At 45.0% G+C, this 22,530-nt stretch overlaps 1 protein-coding gene across 1 annotated transcript; it reads right to left on the reverse strand.

The window, feature by feature from the left end:
- Positions 1-266: 266 nt before the first annotated feature.
- LOC137348665 (lysophosphatidic acid receptor 6-like) lies at positions 267-20,624 on the reverse strand. The gene is made up of 5 exons (XM_068013923.1): positions 19,799-20,624; positions 19,582-19,677; positions 7,096-7,176; positions 5,789-5,863; positions 267-355 (listed from the first exon to the last, which is right to left on the reverse strand). Exons 1-5 carry the CDS (start codon positions 20,622-20,624, stop codon positions 267-269), a joined length of 1,167 nt encoding a protein of 388 aa, XP_067870024.1.
- Between the last annotated feature and the right edge of the window lie 1,906 nt (positions 20,625-22,530).

Here is a 22,530-nt window from a genome sequence, read left to right on the forward strand (position 1 = left end):
AGCTGAGTGACTTCGATGAGTTATATGTTTGTGTAATTTGCAGAATGTTGATTGTAGAAGACAGGATGAGCAAGATGTTGATGATGGTTAAGTCAAGCAGGAGGATATCAGTTGGTGATGAGAACCTCTTCATTCGGATGATGTGCCAGAGTGCAATTGAGTTTCCAGTAATAGCCAATACAATGAGTGGGCCAAGGAGAATGGGAAAGGAAATCAAGTCCATCATGAAGTTGGCATGATTGGCGCTGTCCATCGAGGGCCAAAGACTAGAATTTCCCGTCTGATTGGTTGAGTTGAGCTCCGACCAGGATCTGGTGACTGTTGTATTCCAGCTCACAATCGTAGCCATTTGATGCTATGTGAAACAATAAGAAAAACCAATGTAAAACGTGGGGAAACCTCAATATGTATTATCCAACAGCACTTGCGACCGCACTATCAGGTTATTGATTATTGAAGGAATGAACTGGGACTCCAAGATAATATTCCTATCTCATTGCATCAGATTGGGTGAAGTTCTCATCTGAAACCAGTGGAAAGCATAAGGACAAGGGATTTCTACCGTAACGGGATGCAGAAGTGCAAAGATCACATCGGACTATGAAGCCTGAAAATGGGCAGATATGGAGAACGCTATTGAAGTATGGAAAATGCTGCCACGCTATGTATCAAAAGGTGAGATAGCTGTTCCAGTGTCAAATAGCATAACTCCCTTCGTGATATATCTGTCTATTGACTACTATGTCAGTCCCCTGCCTCAAGGATCTATCTGTATCTTGGCTGATATCTCTCTTAGTTCTGCAGTCAGGGAGATAGCTAAACACTGACTGATATCACTGCCATCCATCCATCAGGGAGAGGCCTGCACACTGGCAATTGTCTCTTTGTCCTTCTAACTCAGGGAAATATCTGTACACTGACTGGTGTCTCTCAGTCCCTCTCTCTCAGGGAGATATCTGTACACTGACTGGTGTCTCTCAGTCCCCTCTCTCTCAGGGAGATATCTGTACACTGACTGGTGTCACTCAGTCACCTCTCTCTCAGGGAGATATCTGTACACTGACTGGTGTCTCTCAGTCCCCTCTCCCTCAGGGAGATATCTGTACACTGACTGGTGTCTCTCAGTCCCTCTCTCTCAGGGAGATATCTGTACACTGACTGGTGTCACTCAGTCACCTCTCTCTCAGGGAGATATCTGTACACTGACTGGTGTCTCTCAGTCCCCTCTCTCTCAGGGAGATATCTGTACACTGACTGGTATCTCTCAGTCCCTCTCTCTCAGGGAGATATCTGTACACTGACTGGTGTCACTCAGTCCCCTCTCTCTCAGGGAGATATCTGTACACTGACTGATGTCTCTCAGTCCCTCTCCTTCAGGGTGATATCTGTACACTGACTGGTGTCTCTCAGTCCCTCTCCTTCAGGGTGATATCTGTACACTGACTGGTGTCTCTCAGTCCCCTCGCCCTCAGGGTGATATCTGTACACTGACTGGTGTCTCTCAGTCCCCTCTCTCTCAGGGAGATATCTGTACACTGACCGGTGTCTCTCAGTCCCCTCTCCCTCAGGGAGATATCTGCACACTGACTGGTGTCTGCCAGTCACCTCTCCCTCAGCGTGATATCTGTACACTGACTGGTGTCTGCCAGTCACCTCTCCCTCAGGGTGATATCTGTACACTGACTGGTGTCTGCCAGTCACCTCTCCCTCAGGGTGATATCTGTACACTGACTGGTGTCTGCCAGTCACCTCTCCCTCAGGGAGATATCTGTACACTGACTGGTTTCTCTCAGTCCCCTCTCCCTCAGGGAGATATCTGTACACTGACTGGTGTCTGCCAGTCACCTCTCCCTCAGGGTGATATCTGTACACTGACTGGTGTCTCTCAGTCCCCTCTCCCTCAGGGAGATATCTGTACACTGACTGGTGTCTGCCAGTCACCTCTCCCTCAGGGTGATATCTGTACACTGACTGGTGCCTCTCAGTCCCCTCTCCCTCAGGGAGATATCTGTACACTGACTGGTGTCTCTCAGTCCCCTCTCCCTCAGGGAGATATCTGTACACTGACTGGTGTCTGCCAGTCACCTCTCCCTCAGGGTGATATCTGTACACTGACTGGTGTCTCTCAGTCCCCTCTCTCTCAGGGAGATATCTGTACACTGTCTGGTGTCTCTCAGTCCCCTCTCCCTCAGGGTGATATCTGTACACTGACTGGTGCCTCTCAGTCCCCTCTCCCTCAGGGAGATATCTGTACACTGACTGGTGTCTCTCAGTCCCCTCTCCCTCAGGGAGATATCTGCACACTGACTGGTGTCTCTCAGTCCCCTCTCCCACAGGGAGATATCTGCACACTGACTGGTGTCTCTCAGTCCCTCTCCCTCAGGGAGATATCTGTACACTGACTGGTGTCTCTCAGTCCCCTCTCCCTAGGGGAGATATCTGCACACTGACTGGTGTCTCTCAGTCCCTCTCTCTCAGGGAGATATCTGTATGCCGACTGGTGTGTCTTAGTCCCCTGTCCCTCACAGTGATATCTGTAACTGACTGGTTTCACTCAGTCCCTCTGCCTCAAAGTGATATCTGTAATTGACTTGTGTCTCTCAGTCTCTCTCCCTCACAGTGATATCTGTACACTGACTGATGTCTCTCAGTCCCCTCCTCTCTCAGGGAGTTATCTGCACACTGACTGCTGCGTCTCAGTCCCTCTCCTTCGCGGAGATATCTGTACACTGACTGGTGCCTCTCAGCCCCTCACCATCAGAAAGATATCAGCACACTGACTGGTGTCTCTCAGTCCCTCTCCCTCAGGGAGATATCTGTACACTGACTGGTGTCTCTCAGTCCCTCTCCTTCAGGGAGATATCTGTACACTGACTGGTGTCTCTCAGTCCCTCTCCCTCAGGGAGATATCTGTACACTGACTGGTGTCTCTCAGTCCCTCTCTCTCAGGGAGATATCTGTACACTGACTGGTGTCTCTCAGTCCCTCTCTCTCAGGGAGATATCTGTCCACTGACTGGTCTCTCTCAGTCCCTCTCCCCCAGGGAGATATCTGTACACTGACTGGTGTCTCTCAGTCCCTCACCATCAGAAAGATATCAGCACACTGACTGGTGTCTCTCAGTCCCTCTCTCTCAGGGAGATATCTGTCCACTGACTGGTGCCTCTCAGCCCCTCACCATCAGAAAGATATCAGCACACTGACTGGTGTCTCTCAGTCCCTCTCTCTCAGGGAGATATATGTACACTGACTGGTGTCTCTCAGTCCCTCTCCCTCAGGGAGATATCTGTACACTGACTGGTGTCTCTCAGTCCCTCTCCCTCAGGGAGATATCTGTACACTGACCGGTGTCTTTCAGTCCCTCTCCCTCAGCGAGATATCTCTCCACCAGTTGGATGCTCGCACTGCCAGTGCACTCTCTCAACGACCAGTACCTTTGAGTTTCTCTCTCTCTCAGGAAGAACGCAAGAACATAAGAAATAGGAGAAGCAGTAGGCCATTCATCCCCTCGAGTATGCTCTACCATTCAATAAGATCATGGCTGATCTTATTGTGACCTTAAACCACTTTCCTGCCTGCACCCTATAAACCTTATCTCACTAGCAGATTAAAGCTCTGTTGAAGTCAGTCTTTGACGTATTCAATGTTTCAGCCTCCACTGCTCTCTGGGGTAGAGAAGGCCAAAGATTAACGACCCTCCGAGAGAAGTCATTCGCCCTCATTTCAGTATTAAATGTGAGACCCCTTTTTATGAAACTGTGTCCCCAGTTTTATATTCACCCAAGAGGGAAACATCTTCGAAGCATCTAACCTGCAAACTTAAGCCTCCTCTGAATCTTGTATGTTTCAATAAGATCATCTCACATTCTTCTAAGCTCCAATGAGTCTAGGCCCAGCCTGTTCAAACCTTCCTCATAAGACAAGCCCCTTCACCCCAGAATGCTACTTAGTGAACCTTTGCTGAACTACCTCCAATGCAAGTATATCCCTCCTTAAATATGGAGGCCAAAAATGTGTGCAGTACTGTAGGTGTGATCTCACCGGAGTCCTGTACAGTTGTAGCAAGACATCCTGACTTTCGTGCAGCATCTGCCTTACAATGAAGGCCAATATGCAATTTGTCTTCCTAACCACTTGCCTCACCTACGTGCTGACTTTTTGTGATTCATGTACAAGGACACCCAGATGTCTCTGTACCCAGCGTTCTGCAGCCTCACCCCATTTAAATAACATTTTGTTTTTCTATTCTTCCTACCAAAGCGGATAACCTCAGATTTTCCTACATTATACTCCATCTGCGACTCACGTAACCTAACTGAATCCCTTTACAGACTCTCTGTGTCCTCCTCACAACTTAATTTCCCACCTATCTTTGTATCATCAACAAACCTGCATATTGACTGGTATATCTCAGTCGCTGACCTTCAGGGACATATCTGTGCACTGAATGGGAACTCTCACTCCTTCAACGCTGATCGTTATTCCCCAAGCTCAAATGCAGCCTCGCTGTGTCAGACTCTGCCTTTTCATTTCACTATTTTTCCATCTGATAGCCCTTTATCTGCCTTGCTTGTGACACTCCATATTTTTAAACGCCCCATGTTCACTTAGTCACTCTATCGCTTTCCAGCTCCTCAGAGTCCTCACAGGAATTGCGAATGTTAAAGGATTAACAACTGCTCACAAAGCTGGAGTTTGCTGTCACAAAATCGCAAAGTCAACCCAAGCTCTGAAAAGATTTCAGAACCTCTCACTCTCTTGTGTCTCTCTGTATCTGCCCGTGTCTTCCTTACTCCCTCTTTGCCCTTTGTTTCTCCCTCTCTAACCTCACTCCCCTCGTCTGTGTCTCGGTTTCTCTGCTTTCCTGTCTCCACAAATTATCTGTTCGCGTCTCTTTTTCCAACTCTTTGACCCATCCATTTCTGTCTTTGATATCTGGTGTTCTCTTCTTACACCATCACCTCCACCCCGGCTTCTCCTCTCTCCGTCTCTCACTTTCTCCATCTTATTCTTTCTAAAAATTGCCTGCTAATTTAACTTTTACTACCTCTGTTTGCTCACTGTCCCTCTGGCTGCACTCCATCCATGTTTTTCAATCTCTAACAATTTCACAAAGTTACTTTCCCGTTCACTTTCTCTGCTATATTTTTGAACCTCTGATTAATTTTCTCTCTATCTGTGCTCACCCTTTTTCTCTGTTTTTGTTTCTATTTATCGAAGGTACTGTCTCATTCTCTACGTCTATCATTCTCAATCTATGGGCATTTCTATTTAACAACAGTAACCAGAATTGACTGATCCCAATCATCCCTACATGTGCCATTCTGTTAAATTTCAGTTGAAACTTGCTGCAGAGAACAGAAGGCACCGAATATAAATTGTCCGACACCCATATCTGCTCACAAAACTCCCATTCCTGCCCTTCACCCAGCCTTTGCTGCTTTCTACCCACCCATCGCTGCTCTCTACTCATCCATCATCGCTCCCTGCTAGCCCATCACCGCTCTTTACTCTCACATCACCGCCCTCTGCACTCCATCCACGCTCTCTGTCTACGATCGCCCTTTCCATCCACCCATTCAAACTCTCCACTCATCGATACCCACTTACACATACCCGCTCTCTACACAGCCATCCCTCAACAATCACCACTCTCTGCTCGCTCACCCCAGTCCCTCTCGTTGGCAGTAACTTTTGTCTATGTTCAAACTGGCTCTGCCTGTTCAACTGCTGAAACTACCACTCATCTCCACTCTCCCTTAATCGCGGTATGCAATTGTATGCTTACCCGGAGACTGTGCCACAGTGAGGAAATATCGATGTGGATTCACAAACGGGCCGGTTATTAGTGTGGAGAGTCGGCCTGAGTAGAAGAGCAAGTGACAAGTGAAACGCTTCAGTCAGTCCTTCAACCAACGTCCAACTGGTAGGATTGGCAGCCTTTTTATAGTTCCTGACCTTCAGTTTGTGTAATTACTGTGCCCGTCCATGACATGTAAGCCTCAGGCTCCTCCCTACTCCCACATGGGATGGGATTACTGATGTCAATCCCAATGTAATCCCAGTATTGGTGGACATGGTGGCATATTGTCCACTCACCCCTGCGACCTGGGGTTAAATCCTGCTGCAGAAGTTCTCTTTCTCCTGGGTAACTGGTTTGGGCAGAGGGTTAGAATCTGACCTTTTACTCTCCGAGTTGCTGGGACAAATCCAGCATCAGGCAGAGGGATTGAAATTCTGCATTTACAGGCAAACAATTCACATAGATCTGGTGTCAGTACACACTGAGTCTTCCATCTGCTGACCATCCCAGTAATGCCATTGCGGTTTGGACCCCCAGGCTCTTCCTGCGTTAGATTCAATGTCATTACAAACTGAGATTTCCACCTTCTCGCCCCCTACCCTTTGTATTATTATACCCCCTGATCTTCAGTCTCAATGTGTAACTGATCATTTGTCAGTAAACACTATGATTTCCATGGCCTGATAATGACTCTCAGCGTTTTCCATGTTCTCAACACGAACTGCAAACAGAGATGTATTTCTATTCAAAATCACTTATTGTCCTTCTGTTTTTTTTTAGCAACATGCCATTTGTATAGCATCTATGAATCTATCATTCTATCCATCCACCTGTCTACAAATATTGTTTTAGCTGGAACTAGAACTTCGAAATAGATAGAGAATATACCCACCCGGAAGGGTCCTCAGTGAGATGCAATGTCTGATGTGTGAGCCATAGTCAGTATTGCTGTAGTTCACTGAACTCTGGAATGTTTCCAGTAAATTGGGAGGAAGCTGATTTAATACGCAACTTCTGAAGAAAAAAAAGCAGTCATATGCCAGACCTGCCTAGCTAAAGGTCCACTAGTTTTCTGTCTGTAATAGCAAAGCTGCTTAATGGAATCATTAAGCATGCGATTTATGATTACTTGTATATAAAGGGACATATTAGGGAAACTCAACATGGCTTCACGAAAAGGTCATGTCTTATAAATCTACTTATACTTTATGCATCTTTGAAAAGGGTACGATGATGGTGTGCAAGGGAAGGCCAGTCTACTTAGACTTCCAAAAATACTTTTAATGAGGTACCACACAAGAGATTTCTCTGTGGCATGGAAGCCTTTCTATTAAAGGTGATATCGAGCTGGATTGAGATCTGGCTGGCATCACCTAGGCAAAATAGCAATTGGAGATGGATGTGAACATGTTTGGAGATCATTCACCAGTGGTGTTCTGCAGGTCTTGCAACCGTCGCTCTTCACTATTTTTGTCAAGGATCTGGAGTTACTTTCTGGAGGAACAATCTGCACATTTGATGATGATGCAAAGATTTGTGGAAATATATAAGACTGTTGATAATGCTCAATTCCGTCAGGTGGATCTTAATGTAATGGGCAAGTGGGGACATGGCTGAGAAATCGAACCATATAACCATAGAAACGTTACGGTACAGAATGAGACTATTCAGCCAATCGTTTCTGTGCCAGCGAAAGAAATCTAGCCACCCAATCGAATCCTACCTTCCAGCACCTGGTCCATAGCCTTGCAGGTTACAGCACTTCAAGTGCATGTCCAGGTAACTTTTAAATGAGTTGAGGGTTTCTGTCTCCACCATGGATCCGGGTAGTGAATTCCAGACACACCACCACCCTCTGGGTGATAAGGTTTTTCCTCATGCCCCCTCTAATCCTTCCAACAATCACCTTAAATCTGTGCCCCCCGGTAATTGACCTCTCTGCCTCTCATGGAGATATCTGTACACTGACTGCTGTCTCTCAGTCCCCTCTCCCTCAGGGTGATATCTGTACAGTTCCGATGAAGGGTCACTGACCCGAAACGTTAACTCTGCTTCTCTTTCCACAGATGCTGCCAGACCTGCTGAGTGGTTCCAGCATTTCTTGTTTTTATTTCAGATTTCCAGCATCCGCAGTATTTTGCTTTTATTATATCTGTACAGTGGCTGGTGTCCCTCAGTCCCTCTCCCTCATGGAGATATCTGTACATTGACTGGTGTCTCATAATCTTTCTTCCCCAGGGACTTGTCTGTACACGGGTGTCTCTCTATCTGTTTCCCACTGGGAAATATCTGTACACTGACTGGTGTCTCCCAGTCCCTCTCTCAGGGTGATATCTGTACACTGACTGGTGTCACTCAGTCCCTCTCTCTCAGGGTGATATCTGTACACTGACTGGTGTCACTCAGTCCCTCTCTCTCAGGGAGATATCTGTACACTGACTGGTGTCTCCCAGACCCTGTGCTTCAGAATGATATTTTTACACTGACTGCTGCCCACAGTCCCCTCTCCCTCAGGAAATTTTCTGTACATTGACTTGTATGTTCTTTTCCCACTCTTGCAGACAAATATCTGTGTATTGACTGGAGTCACTTTATCCCTTCAAAACTGAGCTTTCCTATTCACTGTGGCTAGGTCTCTCTCATCATATCCATCTGATCACAGTCTACATCGGATCTGCGAATGTGATGGTTGGTCAACTTTTTGCGACAGCAGATTTTGCTTTGGCAAGATGGAAAATGAAATCCAACCACTGAAAGTGAAGCTGTCAGAACCTCATCACCCCTCATGTACGTCTTTCTCTCTCTATTTCCCTTGTGTCTTTCTTGCCGCTTCTCTCCTTTTTGGTTATTCATTCTGCTCATCTCCATTTCACGAATTTCATTTTCTCTCCATTTCTATTCCCCGCACTCTCCAACCTCGCTCTCTCTCTCTCTGTCTTGTTCTCGCTGCACATTTGCTCAACTATCTTTTCCTGTTTCTGCCCTCTCGCTGTCCTCCTCTTCCATTTTTTTTTGCCTCAGCATGAATGTATTTCACTCTCCTTGCCTATCTCTATCCAGTCTTTGTACCTCTCTGCGATGTATTGACTCGCTACCCGTTCTCCCCTTTTTCGATCTCAGTTGATCCAGGTGTTCCCCTCATTCTTGCTATTTATTACTCTGCTTATGGGAATTTCTCGTTTCCCTGGCATCCAAGTTTCACTTACTCACAGTCACCCCTAACTTGCTGTTGAATTTTCAGCCTGTCATTACTGGGCAGAACAGGAAGCGCCAAAATGGAAATGGCACCCCATTCATCCCCAGAATCCCCTCCCTCATTCCAACTCTCTACTCCCCCATTCCAACCCTCTACTCCCCATTGCATATCTCTACTCCCCCATTGCAGCGTTCTACTCTCCCTCCCCGCTCTTCCTTCCATTTCCCTGCTCTGTGCTCCCCATTCTCGCTCTGTAATCAGCCATCTTTAGATTAGAGATACAGCACTGAAACAGGCCCTTCGGCCCACCGAGTCTGTGCCGAACATCAACCACCCATTTATACTAATCCTACACTAATCCCATATTCCTACCACATCCCCACCTGTCCCTATATTTCCCTACCACCTACCTATACTAGTGACAATTTATAATGGCCAATTTGCCTACCAACCTGCAAGTCTTTGGCATGTGGGAGGAAACCGGAGCACCCGGAGAAAACCCATGCAGACACAGGGAGAACTTGCAAACTCCACACAGGCAGTACCCGGAATCAAACCCGGGTCCCTGGAGCTGTGAGGCTGCGGTGCTAACCACTGCGCCACTGTGCCGCCCACCTGCTAACCCATACCTGCTCTCTCACACTGACCATGATATTTACCTCAATTCAACCTGCCCATTCCTCTTTAGCTGCTCAACGTTCCACTCACCTTTCTCTCCATCTCAAACTTGCTCTTTTAGAATCAAGTAAACAGACCCTTACTCCTAGACCGTGCTGAAATCTAGGACTATCGGTGTGGAGTTACAGATGAGCTTGCTTAACTGTAGACAGCCAGCTTGAATACAAATGCCAGCGACAAGGGAGAATGTTTAGGTAGTCCTTTACGAGCCTTTCAAAGGGGACATAGTTATGAATGCTGGACTTTGTAACAAGATTATGTATTTTTAAGAAAAAGCTTATGAATTTTAAAAGTTTAAGATGGAGTCAGAGAAGTCAGGTGGCCTCACATCACCTCTGCTTAAAGACAAGACTGAAATCTTCTTTACCAGGGCAACAAAGAACGCAGATCAAAGATTTTGTCTTGCAAAACAGAGACTGCAGGTGTATAGCACTTGCCGAACAACGGGTTTCACCCTCCCAGTACTTTCGATCATAAACAAGGAGTCAGTGATTGTGAAGATGCTAATGTGCATGACGACTGTTAACATCTGGAAAAAATTAAAAACCCGGGTGGCTCTACTGAAGCCAATCTTCTGGAATTTGAATGTTGGAAAATGACAATGAGCTATTGACTTTTGATTCCAGATAAATTGAACAGATTCTCTGAAGGTGGACTGGCTGTGCAAAAGATGGTCAACTGGCAGCGGCAGCCACAAGGGAGAGTAAGGTAGGGGGAGGGGGGGGGAACCCCTACTCTTAGAGGAGCCTGATACAGCTAAAGACTGTGAGAAAGGAAGACTTGAACATGTTCCAAAAGTTGACGTTTGCAGAGAATAAAGACCAGACAGGATCACCTCATTCATGGGCGTGACGGAGGTGCTCATAAAAGTGAGCAAAGAGGACATTGATTTTGAAGAGTCTGGGAGATCTAACCCATTGCAACTGGGAGGAACTTGGGACATTTAACCACAAAGACTTAGCCATCAAAAGAGACTGTGTAATTTATAAGTGCAGTGTGAGTTTATCAAGTATTTTAATTAATAAATAAATATCTTTCTTTGTAATTGGGAGTATCAGCTACTTACAAAGTACAATTTAGCAAGTGGGGATTTCTTTTAGTTTCACTCTTATAATAAAGTCTTAAAATGTGAAACCTTGTTGTGTAAATCTTTTAAATTGGTCTGGGGGTTCATAACTTGTATTTTTAATGTTAACGGTCTTGCTGAAATTGTAACCGAATGCAGACAAAGATCGACGATCTTTTATAGTTTCTGAACTGTGGTTGGTGCATTTATTCTGCTCGTCTTCAAGCTTCCCCCAAATCTGACATTGGATGGTCTTCCTGACATGCATCAGAATGGAATTCCAGTATTGACCTGGGTTCTAATCCAGTGCATGTGGAGGGGATGAATTCACCTCACTCTGACTGGGATTGGTATCGGCAGTAGATCAGACACTGACCTCTTACCCTCTGAGGCCAGGGATTGAATCCATCACGAGACAGCAGAGGTGAAGACTCCTCTGTCTAATGGGTAGTGTAGTGGGTCAGAAACTGCACGCCCTTCTTTTAGGAGATTTTTTTTTCATTCAGGGCATTTTTGTATCACTGGCTAGGCCAGCATTTATTGCCCATCACTAATTGCCCTTGAGAAGGTGGTAGTGAGCTGCCCTCTTGAACTGCTGCAGTCCTTGGGGTGTAGGTACACCCACAGTGCTGTAAGGAAGGGGGTTCTTGAATTTTGACCCAGCAACAATGAAGGAAAGGCCGATATAGTTCCAAATCAGGATGGTGCATGGCTGGGAGCGGACCTTGCAGGTGTTGGTGTTCCCATGCACCTGCTGCCCTTGTCCTTCTAGTTGGCAGAGGTCGCAGGTTTAGAAGGTGCTGTCTAAGGAAACTTGGTGAGTTGCTGCAGTGCATCTCATCGATGATACACACTGCTGCCCCTGTGCATTGGTGTTGGAGGGAGTGAATGTTGAATGTGGTGGATGGGATGTCAATCAAGCGGGCTGCTTTTTCCTGGATGATGTAGAGCTTCTTGAGCATTGCTGGAGCTGCACCCATCCAGGCAAGTGGAGAATATTCCATCACACTCCTGAATTGTGCCTTGTAGATGATGGACAGGCTTTGGGGAGAAATGAGGTGAGTTACTCGCCGCAGAATGCCCAGCCTCTGACCTGGCCCTTTCAGCCATAGCATTTATGTGACTGGTCCAGTTCATTTATTGGTCAATGGTAGCCCCCAGGATGTTGATAGTGGGGAATTCAGCGATCATAATTCCATTGAGTGTCAAGGGGAGATGGTTAGCTTCTCTCTTGTTTGAGATGGCCATTGTCTGGCACTTGTGGTGTGTGAATGCTACTTTCCAGTTATCAGCCTAACCCTGGATATTGGCATCCATTACAGCCCAAACCAACCCAAACATTGTATAATAATGTTATATAACAATATTAATAATATTATATAACAAACATTATCCCCTATCCTACCCAGGGGGTCATTACACAGTCATTTCCAACTCTTGTCTCACTCCCTCTATAATATTATTACAGATCCTGGTGCCCAGTCTCATCGTGCAGTAATCAGGTGTCAGGACACACTGAGATTTCCATACCCTGATGGTGACACTGAGTCTTTTCCATATTTTCAAAACGAACTGCAAACAAACATCGGTCCTTTTGATCTAGTTATCTATCAATATTTATCTATGCATCTATCTGCCATTCAGTATACAATATATAGGTATATTCTGCAAGGAGTTAGGAGGGCTAAAAGGGGTCATGAAAAGTCATTGGCAAACAGGATTAAGGAAAATCCAAAGGCTTTTTATACATATATAAAGAGCAAGAGGGTAACCAGGGAAAGGGTTGGCCCACTCAAGGACAGAGATGGGAATCTATGGGAGCCAGAGGAAATGGGTGAGGTGCTAAATGAGTACTTTGCATCCGTATTCACCAAAGAGAAGGACTTGGTGGATGATGAGCCTAGGGAAGGGAGTGCACATAGTCTCAGTCATCTCATTATCAAAAAGGAGGAGGTGTTGGGTGTCTTGCAAAGCATTAAGGTAGATAAGTCCCCAGGGCCTGATGGGATCTACCCTATAATACTGAGGGAGGCAAGGGAAGAAATTGCTGGGGTCTTGACAGAAATCTTTGCATCCTCATTGGCTACAGGTGAGGTCCCAGAGGATTGGAGAATAGCCAATGTTGTTCCTTTGTTTAAGAAGGGTGGTAAGGATAATCCAGGAAATTATAGGCTGGTGAGCCTTACGTCAGTGGTAGGGAAACTATTAGAGAGGATTCTTCGGGACAGGATTTACTCCCATTTGGAAACAAACGAGCTTATTAGCGAGAGACAGCATGGTTTTGTGAAGGGGAGGTCGTATCTTACTAAGTTGATTGAGTTTTTTGAGGAAGTGACAAAGATGATTGATGAGGGAAGGGTGGTGGATGTTGTCTTTATGGACTTTAGTAAAGCCTTTGACAAGGTCCCGCATGGCAGACTGGTGCAAAAGGTGAAATCACATGGGATCAGAGGTGAGCCGGCAAGATGGATACAGAACTGGCTCTGTCACAGAAGACAGAGGGTAACAGTGGATGGGTGTTTTTCTGAATGGAGGGATGTGACTAGTGGTGTTTCGCAGGGATCAGTGCTGGGACCTTTGCTGTTTGTAGTATATATAAATGATTTGGAGGAAAATGTAGCTGGTCTGACTAGTACATTTGCGGATGACACAAAGGTTGGTGGAGTTGCGGATAGTGATGAGGATTGTCAGAGGATACAGCAGGATACAGATCGGTTGGAGACTTGGGCGGAGAAATGGCAGATGGAGTTTAATCTGGACAAATGTGAGGTAATGCATTTTGGAAGGTCTAATGCAGGTGGGCGGTATACAGTAAATGGCAGAACTCTTAGGAGTATTAACAGGCAGAGAGATCTGGGCGTACAGGTCCACAGGTCACTGAAAGTGGCAACGCAGGTGGATAAGGTAGTCAAGAAGGCATACGGCATGCTTGCCTTCATTGGTCGGGGCATAGAGTATAAAAATTGGCAAGTCATGTTGCAGCTGTACAGAACTTTAGTTAGGTCACACTTAGAATATTACGTGCAATTCTGGTCACCACACTACCAGAAGGACGTGGAGGCTTTGGAGAGGGCACAGAAGAGGTTTACCAGGATGTTGCCTGGTCTGGAGGGCATTAGCTATGAGGAGAGGTTGGAAAAACTCGGATTGTTTTCACTGGAACGACGGAGGTGGAGGGGCGACATGATAGAGGTTTACAAAGTTATGAGCGGCATGGACAGAGTGGATAGTCAGAAGCTTTTTCCCTGGGTGGAAGAGTCAGTTACTAGGGGACATAAGTTTAAGGTGCGAGGGGCAAAGTTTAGAGGGGATGTGCGAGGCAAGCTTTTTACACAGAGGGTGGTGAGTGCCTGGAACTTGCTGCCAGGGGAGGTGGTGGAAGCAGATACGATAGCGACGTTTAAGAGACATCTTGACAAATATATGAATAGGAAATGAATAGAGGGATATGGGCCCTGGGAGTGCAGAAGGTGTTAGTTTAGGCAGGCATCAAGATCGGCGCAGGCTTGGAGGGCCGAATGGCCTGTTCCTGTGCTGTACTGTTCTTTGTTCTATCTCTCTAGATTTATGACGGTTTCCTTCTGCACCAGTATTAACCTATATCTCTTCATCTCTCATCTTTTTAGCAAGCTATCCACATCCCGATTCCGCTTTATACACGACTGAGAAGAGAATGCCCAGCGAAAATCCCAACACTCCACCCAGGTCTCTTTAGTGATGTTTAATTTGCTTGACATTGCAAAGAAAAGCGGCATTAGGTTGGTGTAAAGACAGTTCATTTATTCACGCATATGCCAAACTTTGCCTTTCTGTAATTCAATTCTTAAAGGAACAATTATAAAAGCAGATCTGGAGAGGAGACATCCTTTTTGTAATTGTACAGTGTTTTCTTTAGGGTGACACTCTTATTTAGTCTCATCCCATTCTATCATCTGACAATAAGTTACTTTGCCCCTTGACCTCTTTAGCCCGGAATTTTATACTGGTACCCTATATGATCTTTGCTAACATGTTGCCAAACCGAATGAAGCATTGCATTTGTTATTTCCCTCTGAAGCCTCCAAGCATTCAAAGGCTGAATACTTCATGTGGGTCTGGCGAGGGTTTTCTTACACCTCCCTCATAACCTGGCAAGGGCTCCACGGAAAAGCTTGTTTGATGAGTAATCCTTCTCACGACTCAATTTTTCCACCTTGCTTTCTTGCCCCTATTTCATCTATAGTTTAGTGTCAGTTTGTCCGAGTCGTATTGATTCTCCACTCGGAGTCAAGCGGTTCTATCATCAAACCCGCAATCTAGGTCGATTTTCAAGTGCTAGTACCGAGAGAGTGCTGCACAGGCAGAGGTGCTGTAAAATGAGAGCCGGATTCCAACATTTACATTAGTGGCTGCGCTTTGACAAATCATTCCGTGTTTGCAAAGCATAGCTTGAGGAGACGGAGGTTATCCGAATCTGAAGAAGTCACTGACCTGAAACATTAACTCTGTTTCACTGTCTACAGATGCTGCCAGCCCTGCTGAGTATTTCCAGCATTTCTTATTTTTATTCCAGATTTCCAGCGTCTGCAGTATTTTGCTTTTATCTAAATGACTTGTGTTGTGTGAGCTGTTCTTTGAGGCTTCTCTTTTCAATCTAAGTGTTGTCCTGCAGTTTTCCTCATGAAACTTTGCAATAAAAAGCTGTGAATCCATAATATATCGATCTCAAGCATCATAAGAACCTTCCATCCTTGCACACTTTGTGCCAACTTCTCCCAATTTAAATTCCCATCTCTACATTTATAAAGGAAACTGCCTCTGTAAACGTGTCAGACTGTACACCCTCTCGCCAAAGGTGGCCCTGCAGCTCCTCGGTTTTGCTTCTCCAACTCTGCAGCAGGGGATCTCCAATGTTGGATTCACCTCAAATTGTCTGCTTCCAAAAAATTCCCTCACTCTGGCTATTTACCTAGAAATGCTAATAATGTTAAACCAAAACATTATGTTGAACCGAAGGTAGATTGTACGAGTTTCAAGTGGGGACTTAATTATTTTGGCATGTCATTGGCCCAATTCTCCCATAGCCATCTAACTCTATTCCAGCTTAAGAACATTACTGATAACCTCCTTTGTTAGAAACATGCAGTCTTCTCTGCTTTCCAAGGTGTTTTAACTCTTGCTGTTTAGCTATAAATACTGACATAAAAACAAAATGTTACAATCGTTTGTTATTGCTGAAAAAAGGGTCATGTTGTCAAAGCTTTTCATCTTGCACTCATCAGGACAACCCACAAGAACACGTAAGGGAAAACAACAAATTTATACTGTATAGGAAGTCAGTGCTGATTGGTTGGCAAGTGAACTCTGATTGGTAGAGACGCTGCCATGGAGAATGCACCAGTTTCTGGTGACCAACAGTTAACTGCCAAGCTTTGTTTGCAATTGAAACCAGGCAACTTGACTCTGATTCGTCAAAGCATTGCACTGAAGTACGAAAAAAGAAAAGCTACCAGTTATTTTGTGCAGCTGAAACAGGCGCAATGTGTGTACATGTTCTTTCTGTCTGCAAAGAACAGGGCCCTGTGCATTAATATATCTAGCTTCCGGTACGTGCAAATGCGCCACACTGCCAGTCCGACTGACAATCTTAATCTTGGTTGTCAGCTTCGACATAACGTTATATTGAAATTATCATAGAATGTACTTCAAAATGGGAACAGATTTTTTTCCTGCATGCCTGATTCAGAGCTCCCTGCTCTCCAACTTGCTCCAACTGAGCACTTCACTCAGTCTTGGTTCTCGATGTGAAATGCCAGTTAAGGTGACGGGTAACATGCTGAAGCAAGAATATCCCGTGAATCAGTAAAATAAATCCCAATGTGCGCTTCTAATCTATTCATGGTCCTCACAGCCAGGCTCGCACAAGGGTGGAAAACCATATGGGAGGCTCAGCTGATAGATTCTGTCGGCCTTTGCCCTCGCTCTAATTGTCCCCCATCACCCTACCTCACACTACGCCACATTGTGTCTTACCCTGAATATAATCGGTTACAATCTGCGTAAGTTACATTTATTCTAACCCGCCACTATTTAGTTTTGAATTTTCATCAGCGTTTCATCAACATCAAAATTAATGTTGAATTTATAATATCAAAAACAACAACTTGCACTTGTATAATGACTCCAACCGGGGGTGGGGGTGGGGGGGGGGGGGGTGGGGGAACAGTCCACATAGCTTCACAGTGACATTACAAAGCAAAATTAGGCACTGCGCGACAGAAGGAGATAGTAGGGCAGATGACCAAAACACTTGGTCAAAGAGGTAGGTTTAAATGTGTGTCTTAAAGGAGAATGATTATTAAACTAAATTTGAATCTCTGAAGTTTTAGTCAGCAAACTCACTATCACTGGTATTGAAAAAGGTGCAGAGGACATTTAGTATATTTATACCAGGGATCGATGATGATAGATAGAGAAACAGCTAGAATTGCAGTTGAAGAGACAAATAAACTGTTTAAATGATTGAGAGATGCAGTGATAGAAATAGTAACAGATAGAGGCAGGCGAAGTGACACATAGAGGGGGAGAGAGAAATGTAAATGATGAGGCCGAGAGAGATGCAGAAGAGCAGATATAGATATAGATAAAAGCAAAATATTGCAGGAAGTCTGAAATAAAAGCAAGAAATTCTGGAAATACTCAGCAGGTCTGGCAGCATCTGTGGAGAGAGAAGCAGAGTTAACCTTTCAGGTCAGTGACCCTTCTTCAGAACTGGCATATATTAGAAATCTGAAAGGCTTTAAGCAAGTAACACGGGGGTGGGCCAAGAGATAACAAAGGAGAAGGTGTAGATAGGACAAGGTCACAGAGAATAACCGACCAGAAGGTCATGCAGCAAAGGCAAAAAAAATGTCAATGGTGTGTTGAAAAACAAATCATTGGTACAGATAGGATGTTAATGGGCTGCAAACTGAACAGCCACAAGCACAAACATGAAAATAAAACAGTGGATAGGCAAGCTGAACAAACTAAGATGAAATAAAAGAAAATAAACACAAAAAATTTTTTAAAAAGAAAAATAACTAAAAAATAAAAGTAAAATGGGGGGCCTGTCATGCTCTGAAATTATTGAACTCAATGTTCAGTCCAGCAGGCTGTAGTGTGCCTAATCGGTAAATGTGATGCTGTTCCTCGAGCTTGCGTTGATGCTCACTGGAACACTGCAGCAATCCCAGGACAGAGATATGAGTGCTTGAGAGCAGGGGGAAGTGTTGAAATGGCAAGTAACTGGAAGTTCGGGGTCATTCTTTCGGATTGAGCGGAGGTGTTCCGCAAAGCTGTCACCCAGTCTGTGTTTGGTGTCCCCAATGTAGAGGAGACCACATTGTGAGCAGCGAATACAGTATACTACATTGAAAGAAGTACAAGTAAATCGCTGCTTCCCCTGAAAAGTGTGTTTGGGGCTTGGGATAGTGAGGAGAGAGGAGGTAAATGGGCAGGTATTACACCTCCTGTGATTGCAGGGGAAGGTGCCGTGGGAAGGGGACAAGGTGGTGGGGGTAATGGAGGAGTGGACCAGGGTGTCACAGAGGAAATGATCCCTTTGGAATGCTGACAGGGGAAGGGAGGGGAAGATGCACATCCGCTCAGTCCAAAAGCACGACCGTGAGCTTCCTGTTGCTTGCCAATTCAACACTCCCCGTGCTCTCATGCTCACAAATCTGTCCTGGGATTGCTGCAGTGTTCCAGTGAACATCAACGCAAGCTCGAGGAACAGCATCTCATTTACCGATTAGGCACGCTACCGCCTCCCGGACAGAACATTGATTTTAATCATTTCAAAGCACCCCGTTTTACGTTTATTTTTAGTTTTTTCTTCTTTTTTTATATTTTTTGTGTTTATTTTATTTTATTTTATTTTATCTTAGTTTGTTCAGTTTGCCTACCTACTGTTTTTTCAAGTTTGTGCTTGTGGCTGATCAGTTTTCAGTCCATTAACACCCTATCTGTACTAATGCTTTGTCTTTCAACACACCATGAACATATTGTTCGCCTTTACTCCTTGACTTTCTGGTCGGTTATTCTCTGTGACCTTGTCCTATTTACACCTTCTCCTTTGTTATCTCTTGGCCCACCCCCGTGTTACTTGCTTAGAACCTTTCAGATTTCTAATATCTGCTAGTTCTGAAGAAGGGTCACTGACCTGAAAGGTTAACTCTGCTTCTCTCTCCACAGATGATGCCAGACCTGCTGAGTACTTCCAGCATTTCTTGTTTTTTTTATTATAGATATAGATACCTGGATATGTAATGTTAGATTGAAATAGTGATAGATAGGGATGTATAAGGAAAGAGATAGATAAAGAGAAAGAAAGATGGAGACAGATAGAGAGATAGACAGAGGTATATAGCGAAATATAGATGGATAAATATATAAAGAGATATCGGTATCTCGAGGTACAGGAATACGTTGACAATGATAGAATGATTATGAGATAGGTGATAGATGGATACATAAACACACATAGATAGAAAGATAGAACATGACTGATAGAAATAAATAAACAGAGAGATAAAAGATAGTGTTAGGGATCAGCAGGCAGAAAGATAGATACGTAGACAGAGGAGTAAATAAATGGACAAATAACAAGTATTGAGTAAATTACATTGATAATATGCACAAATTACATCTAGATAGACATACAGGCTAAGTTTGGAAAAATTGCACCACAGACGATTTCAGTCTACTTTCTTTGATACATTATTTCCTCAGTAGATACAATCAAGGTTGGTACGGATGACTTTACTTTCAGCACATTCTCTCCAAGTCACTGTGGGAAAGAAAAGGTTGAGATTTTACACTGTAACCCAAATTCTGTCAATATCAGAATTATGGTCACGCTTTTCAGCATGTTAAACAGTGCAGCAGCGTGGTCTCCACTGAAAGTTCTGGGATCTGAAAATGTACAGCAAGGGATTAAGGAAGGCGGTGAAGGAGGTGAGGGCCCAGGTGTAATTCTTAACATGGCACAAGTAAAAAACTGAGACTTCATGTGAAGGATTTAGCAGGTCCTTACTCACAAAGTATATTTCGGGGATGTGATATGATGCAAAGAAGAAAAAGAGAAGAGCCAGGATTCCCACAATGGTCTTCAGCACTTTCTTCTTCATAAGCTCCATGGATTCCTTCCCAGCTCCCACTTCTATCAGTTTCTTTGTTGTCAGGGCATAGCAGATTAACAGGATCAGCAATGGGATGGCAACGAATGTAACTTCAGAAAATAGCTTGAAGATTTGCCATGGTCTCAACACTAAGGGCTTAACCTTGCATGAAACGTCATCAGCTACGTTGGTTCTTAACATGAAGAAGGTCACTAGGCTCATGGCCAGTACTGACAGCCAAATCGCAATGGACAGGATGACATAGTATCGGGGTCTTCTCCAGGCACGAGACCTAATAGGATGCACAACAGCGATATATTGGTCAATAGCAATGCAGGTCATGAAGGGTGGATTGCCATAAATGTTGATTAAACTCAAAATAATATGGGCATCAAGAAATGGCTTCACGAGCACACATTCTGGGATAAATTGGATAAGGAAAAATATAGAAGCCAGGATAACCAAGACGTTGGTGATGGTTAGGTCAAGCAGGAAGACATCAGTTGCTGATGAAACTTTCTTCAATCGTGCGATGTGCCACAGTGCAATCGAGTTCCCAGCAATACCCAATACAACCACGAAGATAAGGAGACAAGGAAGGACAATCATTTGGATCCGCTGCATCTTTTCAAATGTCTTGTCTACAGAGTGCCCAAGACTTGCATTTCCAGTCAGATTGGATGAGTTTGCCTCCGACCAGGGTCCGGTGATTGTTGCATTCCAGCTCACAAAAGTGGCCATTTGATGTTTTGTCAAATAATATAGAGCCACCGATGATAAATATGGGGAAAATAAGAAGATAGATTGTTGAATGACAACTAAGACTGCACTGCAAGACTATCAGTTGTTAACGGACTCAGTCGGGTGTACAACATATTAATCCTATTTTATTGGCTCAAACTGGATGACGTTTTCCTCTAAAACCTATGATGTCGATAGATGTGAGAATTTCCTATCGTGCCAGGATGCAGAATTGCATAGATGAATAAGAAAATTAAATCCTGTAAAAAAAAAGATATGGTGACATTTATTAAAAGTAATATTGTATTGTATGTTACAGCACGAGCTATCTGTATGCAGACTGGTGCCTCAGTCCCGCACCCCCCCCCCCCCCCCCACTCTCTCTCTCTCCCCACAAAAGATATCTACATATTGAGAGGATATCTATATATTACAGTTTCCCTTCTGTGAAGGTGATATTTGTACACTGACTGCATCTTCCGGCCTCATCTTCCTCGAAGACATATCTGTACACCGTCTGCTATTTCCATGCCCCTCCCTTTCAGAGATATTTATAGACTGACAGGTGTCTCTCAGTCACCACTCCCTCAGGGAGATATCTGTACACTGACTGGTGTTACTCAGTCCCCTCCCCCCTGTCTCTCTCAGGGGATATCTGTACAATGATTGGTGTCTCTCAGTGCCCTCTCCCTCAGGGAGATATCGGTACACTGGTGCCTCTCAGTCGCTTTCTCTCAGGGATATATCTACACACTGACTGGTGTCTCTCAATCCCTCCCTCAAGGCGTTATCTGTAAACTGACTGGTGTCCCCCAGTGCCTCTCTTTCAGGGAGATGTCTGTACACCGACTGGTGTCTCTCAGTCCTTCTATCAGGGAGAGATCTGTACACAGACTGGTGTCTCTCAGTCCCTCTCTCTAGGGGGGAGATCTGTACACAGACTGGTGTCTCTCAGTCCCTCTCTCTCAGGGTGAGATCTGTATACTGACTGGTGTCTCTCAGTCCCTCTCTCAGGGAGATATCTGTACACTGACTGGTGTCTCTCAGTCCTTCTATCAGGGAGAGATCTGTACACAGACTGGTGTCTCTCAGTCCCTCTCTCAGGGAGATATCTGTACACAGACTGGTGTTTCTCAATCCTTCGCTCTCTCAGGGGATATCTGTACAATGATTGGTGTCTCTCAGTGCCCTCTCTCTCAGGGGATATCTGTACACTGACTGATGTCTCTCAGCCCCTCTCCCTCAGGGAGATATCTGTACACTGACTGGTGTCTCTCGGTCCCTCTCCCTCAGGGAGATATCTGTACACTGACTGGTGTCTCCCAGTCCCTCTTTCAGAGAGATATCTGTACACTGACTGGTGTCTCCTAGACGATTACAGTCAGGGAGATAGCAATACACTGACTGATGTCTGTCGCTCCCTGTCCCTCAGGTAAATATCTGTACACTGACTGGTGTCTCTGAATCCCTCCCTCAAGGCGATATCTGTACACTAGCTGGTGTCTCCCAATCCCTCTACCTCAGGGAGGAATCAGTACACTGACTGATATCTGTCAGTCCCCTCACCCAGGAAGATATCTGAACCCTTACTGGTGTCTCTCAGTTCCTCTCCCTCAGGGAAATATCTGTACACTTACTGCTGTCTGTCAGTCACTCTCCCTCACGGAGATATCTGTACACTGACTGGTGTCTCTCAGTTCCTCTCCCTCAGGGAAATATCTGTACACTTACTGCTGTCTGTCAGTCACTCTCCCTCACGGAGATATCTGTACACTGACTGATATCTCTCAGTCCCCTATCTGAAGGATATTTCTGTACACTGACTGGTGTCTCTCAGTCCCCTCTCCATCAGGGAGATATCTGTATAGTAACTGGTGTTTCTCAGTCCCTCTCTCAGGGAGATATC

The sequence above is a fragment of the Heterodontus francisci genome, chromosome 34 (assembly GCF_036365525.1).
Source record: "Heterodontus francisci isolate sHetFra1 chromosome 34, sHetFra1.hap1, whole genome shotgun sequence".
Lineage (NCBI taxonomy): Eukaryota > Metazoa > Chordata > Chondrichthyes > Heterodontiformes > Heterodontidae > Heterodontus > Heterodontus francisci.